Genomic DNA, 21660 nt, shown 5'->3' with positions numbered 1-21660 from the left:
CTCTCCTCAGTAGAGTCCTTTGGGCCTCTGGCAATGACAGGTGCTTGGTTCCAAGGCCTCGTAAAGTGGCAGGGAGCCGGTGACATGGTGAAATGTAACCGCCTCTGATGTCCTTTTCCAGATGGTGCTATTTCCAAACCTTACCTCCTGTCCTGGACAGAAGAGCCGTGTGTCCGGGACCCGGGGGGCTTAGCAGAGAGCGTGATCCCTGTGGGATTCGGGACAGGTCAGTAATCACCTGCAGCTGGAGCTGGAAAGAAAAACAGACCTAACCAAATCCTCATAAGCTCTTATGTAATGAGGAAGGCCGGTGCAGTGGTCAGCGTGCTCGCCTATAACTCCGGAGATCCGAGTTCATTCCCTGCCTGTGTGACTCACACTGTGCCGCGGTTCCCCATCTGCGTAATGAGGCGAACGGCTGCCTGTGTGTGAGGATAAACACATGAAAGCTTGGGAGATGCTTGGGGCCACAGGTGAAGTCAGTGTCCCCCCAGGCCAACAGCTCATTGGGCTGAGGCAGTTAAGGCATGTCAGCTTCATAGCCAGCCACACACGAGGGAGCTCTGGGGTCAGCATCAAACACAGCCGCCTGTGACTGCCCGAAGCCAACCAGGGCAAGGTGGCAGCCCACGCCCTTCAGGCTTGCAGTGGAGCACTGTAGCCGCTCAGCCACCGCCCCTCGAGCCCTGGCAGAGCCAGAGGTAGAAATGGCGTTTGCTACAGAATTGCTCCAGAGTCTCTTTGCTTCCTGTAGCAGCTTCCTGATCACTGTACTGCAGCAGCATCCACAAGGTGCTAGTGCTTGCCACAAGCCCTCCACATAATGGACCATCACTCATGGCTTCCCACCAATCCCAGCTGCTAAACCTGCCATTTTTGACCTTCCGACAGGTCTCGAGGCCCCCTGGTTTCCTTTGGCTCCGATCCCCAGGTGTGTCCGTTTAGCTCCCCCCGGCCAGAGAGAACGCCGCTGGGCCGAGCCCTGTTTCGGGAACTGCTTTTCTGATCTCCGTGGGATGCTTTGTAATGTTGTTCTCTCTCCCGCCAACAGAATCTCTCGTTTCCCCAGCTGGAGCTGTGGCCCGGACAGAACAAGGGGAAGAGGTCTGTGGGGGGAGCCAGCAGGACTCCGAGGAAAGAGAAACATCGGTGGCTCTGAGCGCCGGTGAGCGATAGTTTGAATGTGGCCTTTTGGCCCATAGCTCCTAACAGGCTTCACGAACTCCAGCTAATGAGAGAAGGCAGCACTGGGCTGGGACTCAGGATAATGATCTGACCTTTCTCCCCAGCCCAGACTGGTCAGTTCAGATTCTGTCTGTCTAGGTGGATTCTCAGGTGGCCCTTAGCAGCAAAGGACCAGAGCTCTGCAGAGCAGGGATGTTTCTTAGGATGTGTTTGAACCATGCCGGGCACAGTGGGGACCCGATCTTGTCTGGAGCCAAGCGGGGGCTCGTTCTCCTGGCACAAAGGTGGCTGGATTCTCTCTTTATGTTCCAGGTGGGATCATGACCAAAAAGGAGGCACAGTGTCTTGAGGAGCATCACCCCCACCGTGAGCGGCACCAGATGGCGTCGGGAAGGCGGGTTTTCTGGAGTCCCGAGCAGAGAGGTCCCCAGGATCCCCACAGGATGGAGGATCAGTGTGGAGCTGCGCTCAGTAATTCCCCTGAGCAGCCAGTCCTGCTCCCAGGGTCAGAACCTCCCTTGCCCTCTGCGGGGGCAGGATCAGGCCCTGGGCAGGCCAGAGTTCCCTGCGAGAGCCGAGACGTGGCTGCCCCTCACGCCGCGCAGGCGAGGGAGTGGCCTCATGCCTGGAGTGCTGTGAAATCCCAGGCCCACTCACCGGCAGATGAGCCAGTCCAGTGTGAAGGGAGCTTCCCCCAGCCCACGAACCTGGCCGCCCACCAGCCCAAGCCCAGTGGGCAGAGGCCCCATGCCTGCAGCGAGGGCGGCCAGGGCTTCAAGCAGCAGCAAAACCTCATTACCCACCTGAGAACCCACGGCAAGGCCAAGCCACACCAGTGCAGCCAGTGCGGGCAGAGCTTCCTCCACCGCTCCCGGCTCACCTACCACGTCCGCATCCACACCGGCGAGCGGCCCTACGCCTGCGCCCAGTGCAGCAAGACCTACAACCGCAAGGAGCACCTCCAGAACCACCAGCGGCTGCACACCGGCGAGCGGCCCTTCCAGTGCCATGAGTGCGGGAAGTGCTACATCCGCAAGGTACACCTGCAGTACCACCAGCGCGTCCACACCGGCGAGCGGCCCTTCCAGTGCGCCGCCTGCGGGAGGAGCTTCATCCGCAAGCAGAACCTGCTGAAGCACCAGCGCGTCCACACCGGGGAGCGGCCCTACCAGTGCGGGGAGTGCGGGAGGAGCTTCCGCTACAAGGAGTCCCTCAAGGACCATCAGAGAACTCACGATGCTGAGCCAGGGCTGCCCTGTGGCCTGCACCCAGGATCCGGGCTCAGAAAGCGGACACCTCTGTGTGAGAGGGGAGCCAAGGGCGGGTCTGGGAGCTGATGATAATACTCAGCCCTTGTGCAATGTTTAGGGAGCCTGGCTCTCCCCAAGCCTGGGGCAGGAAAAGTGAAAGGACACAGTGGCAGGAACAGAACTTGGGTCTCCTGAATCCCAGCCCTGTTTTCTAACCACTAGTCCACAGTGCTTTTCTGTAGCAGGAAAATTCTTTTGGCTAAAACCCCCTCTGAATGTGAGTTGGACACATTTCTCTGCTCGTGTAGAACTCATCTCTGCCACCTGGAGCAGTGTCTCAGCTACGGGCATCACAGCCTTCTCTGCAGCTCCTGCTGCTCTGAACCTCTCCAGCTGCTTTCAGATCTCCTGGGGATGTAGGTAGCCAACCTTGCTCCCATTCCCCTCTATTCTCTTACACAATGGAAAATAAAGTTTGGCTGAATTCTGCTGGAATGGGCCTTTTTTTTTCTCCCCAAGCCAAAGGCAATTCAGGCAGCTCTCTCCTGTTCTCACAGCAGGGCTGTCAGCTCTGGGGAGCCAGCATCTGCTTGAAAACATAACCCTGCAGTGGAGCTGCTGGGATGGTACAGCCAGCTGAATTTGCAGTTCACGTGTCTCTCTGGCCCTTGGGCGCCTTAGAGCGCCCTGCATGTCGATGCAAAGGTTGCCGTGCTCAGGAGAACCGCAGCCCCTTCCTGTGGGGATGCTGCCCTGGTGCAGCGCTGGTGAACGGCTGGGGAAAGACCCCCCGTTTTGAACGGCTGCAGCCCTTCTGCGTTAGGGGTTTGCACTGGGGTAGCTACATGGGCGCACGTTGCCCAAATGCAGCCAGGCCTAACTCTGTGACCCGGGGACCACTGCTACCTTGTCCACACTAACACTCCCACTACAGTGGGCAATGCTAAGGCTGTAGTCTGCGAGGCCACAGAGCAATGTTCTTCCTAGCGGTGAACCGCCACAGGCAGCCCTGCTGCTGTTCGTGCCAGGGAAGTTTCCCTGCAGAGGGTGCCCCAAGGTTGGTTTGCAGTGTTAGTTGTGCAATAGTCTGTGGCAAGGGGCTGTCCTGGAGGCAAGAGGAGGAGGAGAAATGGAAAAAAGGGGCCCGGCTAGCAGTCCTCTCTGGTGTCCCTGCCATGCGCAGACCCAGAACAAGGAGAATTGGAGCGTGCAGCGCTAGAAACGCCTGGTATAGCTAGGCCGGCAGCACCTCCTAGTGGAGACACGGGGTGTGCCAACAGACAGATTTTTTCTACCAGCAGGTACCCCATGTCCCTGAACGCTGTTCGCTAGGCCAGGACAAGGCGGGGGAGGTCGTATCTTTCACTGGACCAACCTCTGCTGGGGGAAGAGAGACACTTTGAGCCTGCGCAGAGCTCGTCGCAGTTGAAAGCTTGTCTCTCTCCCCAACAGAAGATGGTCCAACGAAAGATCTGACCTCACCCAGCTTCTCTCTAATATCCTGGGGCCGACGCGGCGACAGCAATACTGCACGTGAGCTTTGCTGCCAGAAGCATTTCATAGTTGCACCTATGCTGGGGGGTTTGCCAACATAGCTAGGGGGTATGGGGTTCCCCCTACCCTAGCACACTCTTTTGTCCCAATTCTCCAATTTGTCTAGGTCCCTCTCTGTCCTATCTCTACCCTCCAGCGTATCTACCTCTCCCTCCAGATTAGTGTCATCTGCGAACTTGTTGAGGGTGCAATTAATCCCATTATCCAGATAATTGATACCGGCTGCCAGCTAGACATCGAGCTGTTGATCGCTACTGATTGAGCCCGACAATATAGCCAGCCTTCTATCCACTTTATAGTCCAATCATCCAGCCCATACTTTAAGTTGCTGGCAAGAACACTGTGGGAGACCATATCAAAAGCTTTGCTAAAGTCAAGCTATATCACATCCGCCATTTCCCCATATCCACAGAGCCAGTTATCTCATCATAGAAGGCAACCAAGTTGGTCAGGCATGACTTGCTCTTGGTGAATCCTGATCATCTTCCTCTCCTCCAAGTGCTTCAAAATTGATTCCTTGAGGACCTGCTCTATGAGTTTGCTGGAGACTGAAGTAAGGCTGACTGGTCTGTAGTTCCCCAGGTTCTCTTTCTTCCCTTTTTAAAATATAGGCACTATATTTGCCTTTTTCCAATTGTTTGGGACCTCCCACTATCGCCACGAGTTTTCAAAGATAATGGCCAATGGCTTTGCAATCACATCAGCCAACTGCCTCGAATGCATTAGAGCTGGACCCATGGACTTGTGCATGTCCAGCTTTTCTAAATAGTCCTTAACCGGTTCTTTCACCACTGAGGGCTGCTCAGCTCCTCCCCATACTATGTTGCAGCAGTCTGGGAGCTGATCTTGTCCGTGAAGACAGGCAAAAAAAGCATTGAGTACTTCAGCTTTTTCCACATCCTCTGTCACTAGGTTGCCTCCCCCATTCAGTAAGGGTCCCACACTTTCCCTGACCTTCCTGCTAACATACCTATAGAAACCCTTCTTGTTACTCTTCACATCCCTTGCTAGCTGCAACTCCACCTCTTGTGCTTTGGCCATCCTGATTATACCCCTTCATGCTTGAGCAATATTTTTATACTCCTCCCTAGTCATCTGGAACAGGTTCAGAGACGGGCTACAAGGATGATCCGAGGAATGGAAAAACTGCCTTATGAAAGGAGACTCAAAGAGCTTGGCTTGTTTAGCCTGGCCAAAAGAAGGCTGCGGGGGGATATGCTTGCTCTATATAAATATATCAGGGGGGTTAACGTTAGGGAGGGAGAGGAATTATTAAAGTTTAGTACTAATGTAGGCACGAGGACGAATGGGTATAAACTGGATATTAGGAAGTTTAGACTTGAAATTAGACGAAGGTTTCTAACCATTAGGGGAGTGAAGTTCTGGAACAGCCTTCCGAGGGAAGTAGTGGGGGCAAAAGACTTTCCTGGCTTTAAGACAAAGCTTGATAAGTATATGGAGGGGATGTTATGATAGGATTGTTAATTTGGGCAATTGATCTTGGATTACCACCAGATAGGTCTGCTCAATGATCTGCGGGGAGATGTTGGATGGCATGGGAACTGAGTTACTGCAGAGAATTCCTTCTTGGGTGCTGGCTGGTGAGTCTTGCCCACATGCTCAGGGTTTAGCTGATCGCCATATTTGGGGTCGGGAAGGAATTTTCCTCCAGGGTGGATTGGCAGGGGCCCTGGAGGTTTTTCGCCTTCCCCTGCAGCGTGGGGCACGGGTCGCTTGCTGGTGGTTTCTCTGCAGCTTGAGGTCTTCAAACCAGTTTTGAAGATTTCAATAACTCGATCCTGGGATAGGGGTTGTTATAAAATTGGATGGGTGGGGTTCTGTGGCCTGCCTTGTGCAGGAGGTCAGACTAGATGATCAGATTGGTCCCTTCTGACCTATGAGTCTATGAGTCTATCTGTCCAATTTTCCCACTTCTTTTAAGCTTCCTTTTTCAGTTTAAGCTCACCGAAGATTTCACTGTTAATCCAAGCTGGTTGCCTGCCATATTTGCACGTTGGGATGGTTTGTTCCTGTGCCTTCAATAAGTCTTCTTTAAAGTACAGCCAGCTCTCCTGGACTCCTTTCCCCCTCATGTTATTTTCCCAGGGGATCCTGCCCATCAGTTCCCTGAGGGAGTCAAAGTCTGCTTTTTTGAAGTCCAGGGTTCGTATTTTGCAACTCTCGTTTCTTTCTTTTGTGAGGATCCTGAACTCAACCATCTCGTGGTCACTGCTGCCTAGGTTGCCACCCACTTCTACATCCCCTACCCAATTCTTCCCTGTTTGTGAGCAGCACGTCAAGAGGAGCATGGCTCCTAGTTGGTTCCTCCAGCACCTGTACCAGGAAGTTGTCCCCAACACTCTCCAAATGCTTCCAGGATTGTTTGTGCACTGCTGTATTGCTCTCCCACGATGATGTCAGGGTGATTGAAGTCCCCCATTAGTATCAGGGCTTGTGATCTGGAAACTTCAGTTAGTTGTCCGAAGAAAGCCTCGTCTACCTCATCCTTCTGATCCAGTGGTCCATAGCACACGCCCACCACAACATCACCCTTGTTGCTCTTGCCTCTAAATGTAACCCAAAGACTCTCAACAGGCTTTTCTCCAGTTTCATACTGGAACTCTGAGCAATCATTCCACTCTCTTACATACAGTACAACTCCTCCACCTTTCCTCCCCTGCCTGTCTTCCTGAACCCTATACCCGTCCATGACAGTGCTCCAGTCATGTGAACTGCCCCACCAAGTTTCTGTTATTCCAATCATGTCATAGTTCCTTGAGTGTGCCAGGACTTCCAGTTCTTCCTGCTTGTTTCCCAGGCTTCTTGCATTCGTGTACATTCACCCAAGATAACTAGCCGATTGCCCTGTTTTCTCAGTATAAATCAGGAGGCTTCCCGTCTTGTACCCTCCTTCTTGTGTTTCCTCCAAGTATCCCACTCCCTCACTTACCTATGGGTTTAGGTCACCATCCCACGGCGAACCTAGTTGAAAGCCCTCCTCACTAGGTTAGCCAGCCTGCCTGCGAAGATGCTCTTCCCTCTCTTAGTTAGGTGGATCCCACTTCTTCCTAGCAATCCTTCTTCCCAGAACAACATCCCGTGGTCAAAGAATCCAAAGCCCTCTCTCCGACACCACCTGCATAACCACGCATTCACCTCCACAATTCGATGGTCTCTACCTGGGCCTTTTCCTTCGACAGGAAGGACGGACGAAAACACAACTTGCACCTCAAAGTCCTTTATCTTTCTTCCCAGAGCAATACAGTCTGCAGTATCATTGGTGCCGCATGGAGAAGCAGGAAGGGGTAGCAGTCCGAGCTCTTGATCAGTCTCAGCAAACACTCCGTCACATCCTGGATTCTAGCTCCAGGCAAGCTACACACTTCTCGAATCTCCCAGTCTGGTTGGCAGATGGATGACTCCGTCCCCCTTAGGAGGAGTTCCCTCCTCCTCTTGTGGGTGGTGGTCATGGAACCCCCATCCCTAGGACAATACATCCCATGCCTTCTGGCCAATGGGGTCTCCTTCTGATACCTTCCCTCAGAGGGCTCTTCCAAATCATTTTCTGCTGTAGTACCTGTGCAGAGAGCCTGAAAACTGTTTCTTACCTCTCTCTGCGTTGGGGATACATGAGTTCTCCTCTGTCTTCTTCTGGAGGTCATGTGTTGCCAGTTTTCTTCCCTGTTCTGCTCCACACTCCTGGATTCTTCAGCATGTTTTGCTTCCAGAACCAAACGCTGGCTTCAATCCAGAAAATCTTCATTTTCTCTGATGAAACGCAGGGTTGATACTTGGTTCTCTAGTCCTCTAACCTTCTCTTCCAATATGCAGACCAGCTTGCACTTCGTACAGATTAAGTCCAGGGCCGGCGCTTCCATTTAGGTGACTGCGGTCGCCTAGGGCACCAGGATTTGGGGGTTGGCATTTTGCCATCCTCGACGGCAATTCGGTGGCGTGGGGTCCTTCCGCTTTCTGGGTCTTCGGCAGCAATTCTGCGGCAGGTCCTTCACTTGCTCCAGGACCCGCCGCTGAAGTGCCCCAAGACCGGGAGCGGGGAAGGACCCCCTGCCACAGAATTGCCACCAACGACTGGGGGCGCGGAAGGACCCCCACCTAGGGCACCAAAAACCCTGGCGCTGCTCCTGATTGTCATGTCTGTCCTCTGGGAGAAAGACAAACATGACACATTCTGACCAGGTCACAACAGCTGATCGCTCACTATCCATGTCTTCCTTCTAAGAGGCTCCTCAGATGTTGTATGTACTGCTCCCAGGAGTCTGAAAGGCTTAAACACTGTGTACAAACTCCCCGCAGGCAAACTCCCTCTGTTAGCCTGTCCTCTGTTCGCTGCTCACTCGATTCGCAACTGGCTGCCTTTTTATAAGGCTGCTGGCTCAAAGCATGTGACCTGGCTCAAAGCCTTCCCTCCAATCAACCACTCAAGGCCATGAGTGATGACTCAGTTATCAAGTGATGTCCCCATCTTCCACTTCTGGCTTCTGAGGATTTCACAGTCTATTTCTTCCAGGAGGGGCGGGGGATTTTAGAAGAATGGGAGGAGCTATACCAAGAGGTGACAAGGGAGATCTATGACGCATTGATCTTACTAGGTAAGCAGTAATTTATCTATGTAAGTACATAAGAACAGCTAGACTAGGTCAGACCAATGGTCCATCTAGCCCAGTGTCCTGTTTCTGACCGTGGCTGGGGCTAGATGCTTCAGAGGGAATGAACAGAACAGTCAATTTATCAAGTGATCTATCCTGTCATCCACTTCCAGCTTCTGGCAGTCAGAGGCTTAGGAACAGTAGAGCTTGGGGTTGCGTGTCTGACCATCTGGGCTAATAGCCATTGATGGATCTGTCCTCCAGGAACGTATCTATTTCTGTTTTGAATCCAGTTATAGTTTTAGCCTTCACAACGTTGCATGGCAATGAATTCCACAGGTTGACTGGATGTTGTGTGAAGAAGTACTTCCTTATGTTTGTTTAAAACCTGCTGCCTATTAATTTAATTGGGTGACCCTTAATTTTTGTGCTGTGTGAAGGGGGTAAATAACACTTTCTTATTCACTGTCTCCACACCAGTCATGATTTTATAGACCTTTATTATATCCCCCCTTAGTTGTCTCTTTTCTAAGATAAACAGTTCCAGTCTTTTTAATCTCTCCTCATGTGGAAGCTGTTCCATACCCTTAATCATTTTTGTCATGTGGAAGCTGTTCCATACCCCTAATCATTTTTGTTGTTGTTCTCTGTATTTTTTCAAGTTCTAATATATCTTTTTTAAGATGAGGCAACCAGAACTGCATGCAGTATTCAAAATGTAGGCATACTATGGATTTATATAGAGGCAATATGATATTTTCTGTTTTATTATCTATCCCTTTCCTAATGATTTCTAACAGTCTGTTAGCTTTTTTGACTGCCACTGCACATTGGACAGAAGTTTTCAAAGAACTATCCATGATCATGATCATGATTCCAAGATCTCTTTCTTGAGTGGTAACAGCTAATTTAGACCCCATCATTTTATATGTATAGTTGGGATTATGTTTTCCAATGTGCATTACTTTGCATTTATCAAGCAGATGGTATTAAGATGAGTTCTGAAGGAACTCAGATATGAAATTGCAGAACTACTATCTGTAATATGTAACCTATCGCTTAAATCGGATTATGTACCAGAAGACTGAAAGGTAGTTGATGTAATACTGATTTAAAAAAAAAAGTCTCCAGAGGTGATTCTGGGAATTACAGGCCAGTATGCCTAACTTCAGTACCTGGCAAATTGATTGAAACTATAGTAAAGAACAGAATTATCTGACACACAAACACAATTTGTTAGGGAAGAGTCAACATGGCTTTTGTAAAGGGAAATCATACCTCACCAATCTAGTAGGATTCTTTGAAGACATGGGACAAGAGTGATCCAGTGGATATAGTGTACTTCATTGAAGAGTGATCTTGCCATGCATGAGAAAAGTCACCTGCAGGAGATTATGCATAAATGCCTGGTCTGTGGGAACACCTTTGTAAGTGTTACCTTCAACTGCACTATACGTCCCACACAGGGGAGAGCCAATGGAACGAGTGTGGGAAAACCTTTAGCTCTAAGTAATACCTGAAGGCACAGCAGAGAATTTGGCATAGCACCCAGTGTGCTGAGTGTGGGCAAAATGTTCACATTCCAACAAAACCCGTAATCCCACCCAAATTGTCCCCAAGCCACTACACAAAGGCTCTGAATGTGGGAAAAGTTTAAATCCTGTCACACTAGAGACTTCACTACAAAAAGGAAGCCTATAGATGTCTGGTGTGTGGTAACCGCTACAGTTCCCAGCATTATCTTTCTATGCACCAGAGATCTCATGGGGGGGAAAACGTGTACAAAGTATGGGAGGAGTGTCATCTCCAAGAGTTATCAGTGCAAGCATCAGCAGTGGTCACCTTATCTAGTTCAGAGCCACTGACCCCCCCCCCCCGCCCTATGTTGTAACCATCCCCGGTTCAACAAGGTATGGAAGGGTGGCCGGGGCTGCTGGTTTTCTTTGGCTCCAGGAGCAGGTCTAGCTGAAGCGGCTGCATTGTCAGAAGCCTGTTAGCTGCCGGCAGTGTCCACTTACACCAAGAGAATTCAGAGAGCAGCAGATTAAACCAGTGACGGCCCCCATCCATACCAAACACGCCAGATTGCTAAGACTCAACCAGCTCTGAATGCTGGGAATCAGTGGCACCTCCTTCGGCTGAAGTGGGTGAAATCGCTCCCTCCCTCCCTCCCTTTCACTCTTTATCTCTCTGTCTATTAATTGAGACCCAAAAGCACAACAAGTCACTGGCCTAATTCCCCTTCCTCCTTCCCTGAAGCAGGCCGGGACATGGGGGTTTGTTTCTTTATGTATCTCCACCTTCATTCTCCCCTCCTCCTATTGCTCCTCATCCCCACCCTTTCCTCCTTTGCCTTATTGCCCTCCTCCATGCATGGGGGAGGCAGGAGCCTCAGAAACAGGGACAGCCTGGGGAAAATGGGGGACAGCGGGAAGTGTTGGGAGAGCCAGTGGGGCCTGGGGTTTAGGGGAGTCGGGGGGACTAGGCGTGGTGGGGGTTAGTCTAATATTCTGGGGTGTATTAGCAGGAGTGTCAGAGGTAAGACACAGGAGGTCAGTGTCCTGCTGTCTTCAGCACTGCTGAGACCCCAGCTGGAGAACTGTGATGCTTTGGATGTCACCGTTTATTGGAGAGAGTCCAGAGGAGCACAACGAAAACAATCAAAGGCTTAGAAAACCCGAGCTGTGAGGGAAAGTTAAAAAAATCTGGATATATTTAGTCTTCAGAAAAGAAGACTGAGGGGGACCTGGTAACAGCCTTTAAATACGCTCACGGCTGTTCTAAAGAGGACAGTGAGCAATTGTTCTCCAGGTCTCCTGAAGGCAGGACAGGAAGCAGTTGGCTTAATCTGCTGCAAGGGAGATTCAGGTTCAATATTAGGAAAAACTTTCCAGCTATAAGGATAACGAGGACCCAGAAAAGGTCCAAGGAAGGTTGTGGAATCCCCAGCAGTGGAGGTTTTTAAGAATCCCTGTCACAGATGGACTGGCCCTGCCTCAGCCCTGGGGGCAGGACTAGGTGACCGCTTGAGGTCCCTTCCAGCCCTCCGGCTCTATGATTCCAGGATTACCAGTGCCTCCTCTAATGATGTCTTGACCCTCTTTTTGTTGCAGCAGGTGAGAGGTTCACCAAATAAATCAAAACAAAGAGCCACCACAGGGAATGTGCTGAACAATGAGACCTACTCAAAATGGCCTCAGAGAGAGCCAGTGAAACCATTATGGGAAGTTCTCAGGGGGAGAGAGCCTGCGAGAGTCACAAGAAATCCAAAAAGTTGTCAGAGGAACCCGGCAAGAGAAATGGCCCCAAAGGCCGTACAATGTGAAAGGGGAAGCCACACAACGGTGACGCCTTATAAACATGGGGAAATGTGGCGGTTCCTGGCACCAGCACAGCAAGCGCTTGCCTGGGGAGACAAACACAGGGGGCGGTGTGCCGGTTGCCATGAGGGCGGCAGTCAGGCTGCCTTCGGCAGCTTGCATTCGGGAGGTCCGCCGGTCCTGCGGCTTCGGCGGTAATTTGGCAGGGGGCACGCCGAAGGTGCGGGACTGGCAGATCAGCCGCAGATGCGCCGCCGAAAGCCACCTGATTGCCGTGCTTGGGGTAGCAAAATACATAGCGCTGCCCCTGGTTCAGACTGAAACCACTTCTGCAAATTCACCAACGAATCCGTGCTCGAGAGAGGCCCGTTCCTCAGATGGTGAGTGGGAAAAGGATTGGTAGGAAACCAGGTCTTGAAGAACCCCAGAGAATGGATACAGGAGCGTCTACAAATGTCCCGAGTGTGGGAAATGCTGCAAGCCCTCAGCCATGCTTGGAATTGGGTTCCAGGTAGTTCGTGTTAGGCAAGTAAAACCTGTGGCCCATAATTATTAATGCTCCAAATCCAAAACCCACCGCATTTCATGGGGCCTAGATCCCAGCAGGGCCAGTGTACATGGCTGGCTGGCTGACTTCAGTGTGAGTTGTGGGGCTCAAAACCCCTGACAATTTGGCTCAGTCTTTGAACTTCCCGAACTCCCATCTATTACATATGGAACGTGGAAAATATAGAGTGAGTCTTGTCGCTCTTTATTCCAGCAGGTGATGGGTTCACTGACAGAAAACAGACAAGGAAGCTTCATGGGGCAGAGGTAAACCGTTCAGCTTTCAAGCTCTGACCAGAGCCTTTAGTATAACCATTTACCACAGAGTTTTTCTCCCAGACAGTCAACGCAGGAATCGCCATACCTGCTCAGACCACTTGCATGTCCCCTCTGCTACCAAGGCCAGTGCCAGATACTTTGGTGAAGAGTGAGAGAAACCCTATAATGGACAAGGATATAAAAAGGGGCCCATACTATGGAGGAAAATTAGTCCTAAACGCCTAATAGTTGGGTTACGCCCTGAAGTGCAATATTTTATCACTCATGTAAAAAACGCTGCCTTTAGCTAACTGTGGCTGTTTGCTAATATACAGCTCTGTTTTGATTCTTAGCCTCTGTGATATCTTGGGCTAATGAGTTCCCCAGGTGAATTACACATTGTGCTTTTAAAACAAACAAAGTTTCGTTTATTCATTCATATTTCTGTAAATAACTCCATCTGTAAATAAAATGCAAGCATGCTGCACCTTTTAAACATTCAATTTATATCCCTAACAGCTAACACAAAAGAACAAGAGAGTCCTACTGATAGTTTGACAAAAATAGGATGGGTGTTGGGTTTGGTTTGGTTTTTATTTAAAGCATTTGCCTTCATCACACGCACAAAAGAAATCGTAATGATCCCTGGCCTGACATTCACACATGATTACTTATGGTTTTTGCATTACTTATACTCCACTGGAGCATTAGAAAGAAACCCAGGCAGAGACACTGGGAGGAAAAAGTCACTTTTAAAGCAGCAGCTGGTCAGTTTCATCTCCAGGCTATATTTGCAGTGAAATTCATTAACATCAATGACCAAGATAGAAACAACCATTTGATTATTCACTGAAATTAAATATCAGAAATTAGGTGAGGTTACATATACACAGAAATATTTAACATACAATTCAATACATTTCTCAACACATAATCCTTTAAAAACGGAAGAACCCCCCCCCCAATCACAAATACCAGATCATCCTTATTCCTGACTTGAGTTCGTATATTTATTTACATCCAGTTTTAAACCCAGAGATCAAAAGCTATGACCGTTCCCCACTCCCGCCAGCTGTCCCATGGCTTTGTAAGCAGCAAGAAGATCCTCTCTCTACAAACAGTGCTTGGGCTGCGAATGGCCAAAAAACCCAAATTAAAGGAGCAGGCCCCAGCAGCCATTTTGAATGTTCACATGCTTGCCGTATGGTCCTATGTTCACGGCTGGTGTGACAATGCAAAATGGCTGCCACACAATTCCGTTGTAGTGGAGGGGTTTAAGAGGGTGTTAGGATGAGAAGGAGATTAAACAGCTAATGGAAAGGCAGGGGGCTGGGATAAAGCAATTTTCTATTATGCAAACTGGCTATGGCTTTGAATTCTGGGATGCAGCCGGTGCATTTGCAGTTCTGTTCACGTCTCAGTTTTGAGGGAGGATCAAGGGGTCCTGCTTTAAGATAAACTAGTGCGGCTGCCAAAGAGCGTTCGGGCTACTAGATAATTACCACCAGACATTTGGGGCCATCATCACACTCAGAAACAGAGCCCAAGAGATTCCAGACTGGACTGACACATGCACTCCCATACCACAAGGAGGAAATGTGCCCAATTGTTACATGCTTATAAAGGACCGAGAGGCACGTCTGCCCTCAGGTTCTGCCTGATGACTTAGGAGGGGTCACTGCAGATTTATACTGGCATAACTGAGATGCTGACCCCAAGTGTCTGCCTTAAACTTAGGAAAGCAAGTAAATAGCGCGTCTGTCCTAAAGGCTCCATCACCTCACTTCAGCCCCCTGCCAGAAGAGGCATTAAAGTGAGCCCTAGAAAGGACTCTGTGCTAACAGAAATGTTGTCAGTAAAGCAATAGTCCGACCGTGCACCCCTCAAACAGCCAGATAACAAACATCACTGTGTCTATTTATTGTTACTAGTATTAATGATTCATAAGAATGAATATTTTGCATTTTCTGCCTCTAAACGCAGGGTGGACTCGCTGGTATTCAAAAAATGCCATGTTTTGAAATGCCAACCCCCATGGTTAATGTCACTGAAGAGTCCCTCCATTTCCTGAAACTGCAGCAATTCAGGGCCAAATGATCTATGGACAGAAACTGAGGCAGCCCTGTGGATTTCAGTGGCATTGGCCCTCCGTCCCCCAGAGCCAAGCACAGCAAACATTAATGAATCTACATGACATCTCTCCCCCAGGGTTAATACACTCACCCCATTTCACAGAGGAGGGCGTGGAGGTACAGCGTGGTTAAGTGATGTGCCCCAGGTAGCATGGTCAGAGCCAGGGTCAGAACTCAGCTGTTTCTAGTGGTCTAATCCCTGGGCTAGGTCTCTAGCGCAAACAGTAGGAACTTAGTGACACATGAAAAGCAGCGCGATGGGGGGAACCCACCCTGTGCTGGTCTCTGACTCTGCAGAAGCTGCATGGCCAGGGTGCATAGAAATCTGGAGTGCATTGCTGCCTCCAATCGCTTTTCAACGCGCTAGGGACACAAGTCTCTTACCTCTGACTTGGGGACTATTTTAAGAGCAGAACGGCCACACTGGGTCAGACCAATGGGCCATCTAGCCCAGTATCTTGTCTTGTGACAGCAGCCAGTGCCAGGTGCTTCAGAGGGAATTAACTCACCAGGGCAATTATTGGGTGATCCATCCCGTTAGCCAGTCCCAGGTTCTAGTAATCAGAAGTGTAGGGACACCCAGAGCCTGGGGCTGCCCAAAAGAAGCAGTGGAAGCCCTGTCTCTGAAGTCACTGAAGCCTGGCCTGGCCTGGCAAAGACATGGAGAATACAGAGCAGGGAACAGCTTTGTGTTGTCCCCCCGGGATAAACATGATGTGATTTTACTAGGTCCTTCTATCACCAACTTTTGGGATTCTAAATCCCAGTAAAACGGGTGACGTCAATTGCATTTGGATATTGCAGGTTCATATAGCTGAGTGCCAAGAGACATCTCGTCATCGTCAGCGTCCTAAGGGTGCGTGAAAATGCCCTAATACACTGCTAGCCAACTAGGGGGTCTCCCCCCAAGTCTTGTAACAGGAGGAGGGTGATTAGCATGTCTGCCTAGCAGGGGTAGAGGGGATGAAGCAGGCTGGACCAAGCAGGGCCTGTGCAAGGAAAAGGCAGCTGTATATTTTCCCAGGTCTGGATGCCTCCCCATTGGTAAGGACTGACGCTGAGCCTGTGCTGTGTTTGGGAGCAGCCATTTGGCAACACGTCTGCTAAGAGAAGACTCCCCAGAAAGGAACACGTGCCAGGAGGCTGGGACCGAAGGGGGCTGAGGTAGCCCTAGCTTGGTTGTTGAGCGAGTTGAGGTAGCTTGTTGTGAGGTGAGCAAAAACGAAAGCAGCACAGGGTGCCAGCAGCCTGGCTGGGAAGGAAGCGCCCTGGTGCCCACACGGAGAGCCCAGCTGGAGGACCTAATGCATCTGCAGTGCACCCCCCCACCCCCGCCTCCCAGAGAGCAACGGGACTCAGACAGAGCAGCTAATGTGTGCTAGCTCAAGCAGAGGGCAATGCAGGGCCTAGGGAGTGGAGATCAGTGCAGATAAACTATGACTGAGCCCTTCCTTGGGTGGGTTTTGCAGTGCTGGAGGCGTTGCGAGTGCAAGAAGGAGCAAGCGTGACGAGTTAGGGCCCCCGAGCCTGTGTGCACGGCTCGCTGCAGCAAAGGAGGTAAAGGGCAGCGGCAGCTCCAGGCACCAGCGCTCTAAGCGTGGTGGGGAGGTCCGCCAGTCCTGTGGAGACGGCGGCAATTCGGCGGTGGGTACACCGTGTCCATGGGACTGGGGGCCTCCCGCAGGCAAGCTGCCGAATCCGAGGGACTGGGGACTCCCGCAGGTAAGCCGCCGAATCCGCGGGACCGGGGGCCTCCCGCAGACGAGTCGCCGAATCCGCGGGACTGGGGGCCTCCCGCAGGCGAGTCGCCGAATCCGCGGGACCGGGGGCCTCCCGCAGGCGAGCCGCCGAATCCGCGGGACCGGGGGCCTCCCGCAGGCGAGCCGCCGAATTGCCAGGACCGGGGACCTCCCGCAGGCAAGCTGCCGAATCCGAGGGACCGGGGGCCTCCCGCAGGCGAGCCGCCGAATCCGCGGGACCGGGGGCCTCCCGCAGGCGAGCCGCCGAATTGCCAGGACCGGGGACCTCCCGCAGGTAAGCCGCCAAATCCGCGGGACCGGGGGCCTCCAGCAGGCAAGCCGCCGAATCCGCGGGACCGGGGGCCTCCAGCAGGCAAGCTGCTGAAGGCAGCCTGTCTGCCATGCTTAGGGCAGCAAAAAAGCTAGAGCCACCCCCGGTAAAGGTCATAGATAGATGAAAGGTCCCGTGGGAGACGAAAACGCTATAGGAAACCTGGCACTGGTTCGGCAGTGGGTGTGCTGCCCACTGACCAGTACCAGCTCATTGTTTCCCTAGACTCCCCGGCCTGTCTGTCTGTCTCTAGCCATTTGTTTTCTCCTCTCTTAGCAGTAAGCTTGTTGGGGCACGGATGGCCTTTCTATTGTGTGTTGTACAGCACCTAGCACCTGGCCCAGGACTAGATGATTCTGCAATACAAAGAAATAATCGGAGCAGTGGGACAGGGCCACGTATGTGCTCACACTTGTTCACAGAGAGGCCCGCGGTGCTGTGACGGAGACCCCCACTCCACATGCATGCTACCATCTACCCAGGCATGCTGAGTGGCTGAGCTGAGTCTACCCTGGCAGGATTAACTAGGAATTTCCTGGTAAGTCTGGCCGAGAGACAGACCCTCCCCATCACGGCCACGGTCCCTTGCAGGATAACAACAGACGCTGGGGGAAGCTTGCAGCTGCCATTAAAGCATTCAGAGTGTGGCTGTCGCCAGGGGCCCAGTGGCAGTAGGGATCCCTGGTGTTACACGGGCCCGTGCCACGCTCTGGGGGCTGGGGAAGGTATGGTGCTTGGCTGGCTGTTGCCCAGTTTCCAGAGGAACGTAGACCTGGCTGAACAGAAGCAGGCTCCAACAGCCTCTGACCGCGTCGGCTGCGTCCCTCCTAGGTGCTTTCCCTGGGGCTCAGCAAGGCTTGGGCAGGCTGGCTGCACGGCAGGGCCCTCTCCGCCAGGTGAGTCCGCTGGTGAGCGGCCAGGTTGGTCAGCTGGTGGAAGCCCTTGCCGCACTTGAAGCAGTGGAAGGGATGCGCTGGTGCACTGTGAGCTGGGTGTGGCAGATGAATCCCTTCTGGCACTGGGCACAGTGGTAGGGGCGCTCGCCGGAGCGGGTGTGCAGGTGCAGCACCAGGTTGGAGTGCTGGATGAAGGTTCTGTCACACTAGGTGCAGCGGTACAGCTTCTCCTGCATGCGCTGGTGCACGATGAGATGAGAGCGGTGGCTGAAGCATCGCTGGCACTCGGCGCAGGCGTAGGGCCGCTCGCCGGTGTGCGTGCGCTGGTGCACGATGAGAAGGGAGCGGTGGCTGAAGCGTCGCTGGCACTCGGCGCAGGCGTAGGGCCGCTCGCCGGTGTGCGTGCGCTGGTGCACGATGAGATGGGAGCGGTGGCTGAAGCATCGCTGGCACTTGGCGCAGGCGTAGGGCCGCTCGCCGGTGTGCGTGCGCTGGTGCACGATGAGGTGGGAGCGGTGGCTGAAGCGTCGCTGGCACTCGGCGCAGGCGTAGGGCCGCTCGCCGGTGTGCGTGCGCTGGTGCACGATGAGATGGGAGCGGTGGCTGAAGCGTCGCTGGCACTCGGCGCAGGCGTAGGGCCGCTCGCCGGTGTGCGTGCGCTGGTGCACGATGAGATGGGAGCGGTGGCTGAAGCGTCGCTGGCACTCGGCGCAGGCGTAGGGCCGCTCGCCGGTGTGCGTGCGCTGGTGCACGATGAGGTGGGAGCGGTGGCTGAAGCGTCGCTGGCACTCGGCGCAGGCGTAGGGCCGCTCGCCGTGTGCGTGTGCTGGTGCACGATGAGATGGGAGCGGTGGCTGAAGCGTCGCTGGCACTCGGCGCAGGCGTAGGGCCGCTCGCCGGTGTGCGTGCGCTGGTGCACGATGAGATGGGAGCGGTGGCTGAAGCATCGCTGGCACTTGGCGCAGGCGTAGGGCCGCTCGCCGGTGTGCGTGCGCTGGTGCACGATGAGGTGGGAGCGGTGGCTGAAGTGTCGCTGGCACTCGGCACAGGCGTAGGGCCGCTCGCCGATGTGCATGCGCTGGTGCACCGTCAAGTGGGAGAAGTGGCTGAAGCGCTTCTCACAGGCCGGGCATGGGAAGGGGTGCTCGCCTGTGTGGTTGTGGCAGTGCACCACGAAGACCGAGTGCTTGCCGAAGGTCTTGCCACAGTCCAGGCACTTGAAGGGCCTGTCACCCGAGTGCATCCTCAGGTGCTCGGTGAGCCTCTGGGCGGTGAAGCTCTTCACGCAGTGGGGGCCCTGCAACGGCCTCGCCTCCTGCTCAGCTCTCGGGCGATGCTGCGCGGCCACGCTGCCCTTATCTCTGGGGCGCCGGTGCCGCTGCTCCTCTGCCTAGCTCTGCTGGCGGTTCGGCGGCAGCCCAGAGGTGTCCTCATGCCCATTGTGCATTGCTCCAGAGCCAGTTCCCCAGCAGCCCAGGAACTCAGGAGCCTTTCCCAGCTGGCAGCCAGGCTGCGCCCGTGGTCCAAACTCACTGCAGCTGCTACGGCCCCACTGGAAACGTGCATCACAGTTGGGTAGAGAGGGGGCTTCTCTAGGCTGCTGCGGCTGCTCAGCAGCCCGATTGAAGGGGTCCGCTTCTTGGTCAGGGCCTAGGAAGCCATTTCCTGAAAGGTTCAAATACAGCATGCCACTGACTCTCTGAAACAGCCCAGCCCCAGCCCCAGCCCCTCACTGCTCAGTCTGCGTGCTGCAAACCCCCGCTGGGGGCGCTGTCCTGGCCACTCACCTCCTGGGGCGGGAGGAAGTTTGAACAGTGGGGGCAGGTCCATCACTGAGCATTTGCTAAAGGTTCTCAGGGACATCGCTCTGTCTTACCCGTTCAGGGTTAACCCCAGCCCCGGGGCCAGGGTGGCTGTGGGCGTGGCCAGTCCTTTTGACTCATTTGAGGGTTACGGCCTTGGCTCTCAGAGCCCAGGATTTTATAAATGCAGCCACCATATCAGTCACCATGTCCCACTACAATTCAACCCCTGGGCTTCCTAGGGGTAAGCGCGGGAATATGGTCCCGCTCCACCAGGATTTTGTCTGAGATGCTGGGTACAGATTTTGTAGTAGCCCAGAGGTGGCCAAACTTACTGGCCCTCCGAGCCGCAGACGACAATCTTCAGACATTTGAGAGACAGGGTTCACCTGCTGGGGCTCCTGCTGAAGCCCTGAGCCCCAGCAGACATGCCTCCCCAGGACTGAATTCCTGAGACAACTCCACACCCGTGGGGCAGAAGCCAGAGACAATGTATGGGGGGGCCTGTAGGGCACATGCCTCCCCAGATTTTTGCCAGGGTTTGTTGGTCACATGGTGAAGCAGGGCCCCCTCCCTGCACAGCAGCTGCTGGAGCTGCGGCTGGGAGCTGCAGCTGTGGGGAAAGCTGCAGTTTCTGTGGCTGCCTCTCCCCACAGAGTTGAAGCAGTGGCCCCTCCCTGCAGCTCCCAGCTGTTTGCTGCTGCCTCTCCATGGGAGTTTACACCCCGCTGAGGATAAGAGAAGGGTGCGGCATGACTCAAGCTATGTGGGGGAATCTTTAAATTGTACACCCTCTCAGCAGGCACCAGTCATCTCTGGCAGAAGCCCCTAGCCCCACCACTTCCCCGCAGGGCAGAAGCCCTGAGCTCTCCCCCCAACCCCCAGTGTGGTAGGCAGAGAATGGGAGAGGCTTAGGGGGCTCTGCGAGTGGCACTTGAATGGTAAAAGAGCTGCAGTTCGGCCACCCCTGACATAGCCTGTGCAAACACTTTAGGAGAGAGAACTGGACCCCCGTCAGATTTGCCCACAGAACCTTGTGAGCCACACACTCACCCTCAAAGTGGGTCTTAGGTGCAGGGTCTCTGGGATACTGGACACATGCCTCACCTCCTCGCTCCATCAGGGACACGACACCTGGCCTGGGGATCTGGAATCCTTCCCGAGAAAGACGATGACAAGCTTTAGGGTTCAGACTGAGGAGTCTCTGAGAAACTCAGCAGAGCTTTTCTCCGTGAACAGGAGGGCTAGAAACTTACTTTTTCTTTTAAGGAAAGCTGAGACTCTCGTGTAATCACCTGATTCCAGGAGTTGGGGCTTTAAGAACAGCAAATATCACAAGCTGCATGATGATATCATGCGAGTTGGTAACGCCGGCTCTTTCTCGAGACGCCCTTCTTCCACTCAGTCTAACCACTCAGGCCCCGCAGTGGGAGTTTAGCTGTGGGACATTTCGTTACGCTAGAGAGAGATTTTTTAATTTCCTTGAACATCGCTGGGAGGAATGTAAGAAGGAGCATGTATAATTCTACATCTGCATTGTAACAGACCCAGGGCCATTTGGGACTTCACTGTTCTAACTAGTTTGCTTGTTACAGTCAGCTGGAATTTGGAGGTGGGATGGCACTAGGACATGGATCCCCCTGCTCCAAAATCACAGTCTTCTACTACCTGAGCCAAAGGACAATCTCATTTAGCTGTTAGCAATATGGGCCCTAGGACACACAGTTGGCCAGTTCTAGTCCCATCCACTAGAGGGCAGTGTGCACCTCTGCACCCAAGCCAGTTCATTACAGTGTAACAACACTAGAGAATCCTGCCCAAAGTAACGCAGGAGGGAGGGACCGGGTACAGGGATGGCAGACTGGTGCCTTACCTAGAGAAAGCACAGTCTCCAGGTTCTCCTTCATCACCTCCTTGTAAAGCTCCTTCTGCCATTCTGCCAAAATCTCCCACTCCTCCTCAGAGAAATAGATGGCAACATCGTCAAACGTCACCGGGACCTGAAACAGCAACAAGTGCACATGTGGTATGATTAGTCTC

The 21660-nt window shown here is 53.0% G+C and overlaps 2 protein-coding genes across 2 annotated transcripts in view; one reads left to right on the top strand and one right to left on the bottom strand.

The window, feature by feature from the left end:
- The first annotated feature begins 248 nt into the window (after positions 1 to 248).
- Positions 249 to 3056, top strand: LOC115645290 (zinc finger protein 250-like). Its single transcript, XM_030549709.1, has 2 exons — positions 249 to 1165; positions 1498 to 3056. Exons 1-2 carry the CDS (start codon positions 1027 to 1029, stop codon positions 2520 to 2522), a joined length of 1164 nt encoding a protein of 387 aa, XP_030405569.1. The 5' UTR covers positions 249 to 1026; the 3' UTR covers positions 2523 to 3056.
- Positions 3057 to 18024: 14968 nt separating this feature from the next.
- The window catches only part of LOC115647267 (zinc finger protein 436-like), a 35712-nt gene continuing 32076 nt past the window's right edge, over positions 18025 to 21660 (bottom strand). Inside the window, 6 exon segments of the mRNA XM_030554171.1 lie at positions 18025 to 18635; positions 18638 to 19154; positions 19352 to 19468; positions 19956 to 20032; positions 20674 to 20775; positions 21494 to 21620. Coding sequence (XP_030410031.1) covers positions 18025 to 18635; positions 18638 to 19154; positions 19352 to 19468; positions 19956 to 20032; positions 20674 to 20775; positions 21494 to 21620 — 1551 coding nt within the window.

Source organism: Gopherus evgoodei, chromosome 2, assembly GCF_007399415.2.
Source record: "Gopherus evgoodei ecotype Sinaloan lineage chromosome 2, rGopEvg1_v1.p, whole genome shotgun sequence".
NCBI lineage: Eukaryota > Metazoa > Chordata > Testudines > Testudinidae > Gopherus > Gopherus evgoodei.
This window is presented reverse-complemented; position numbering and strand designations above follow the sequence as displayed.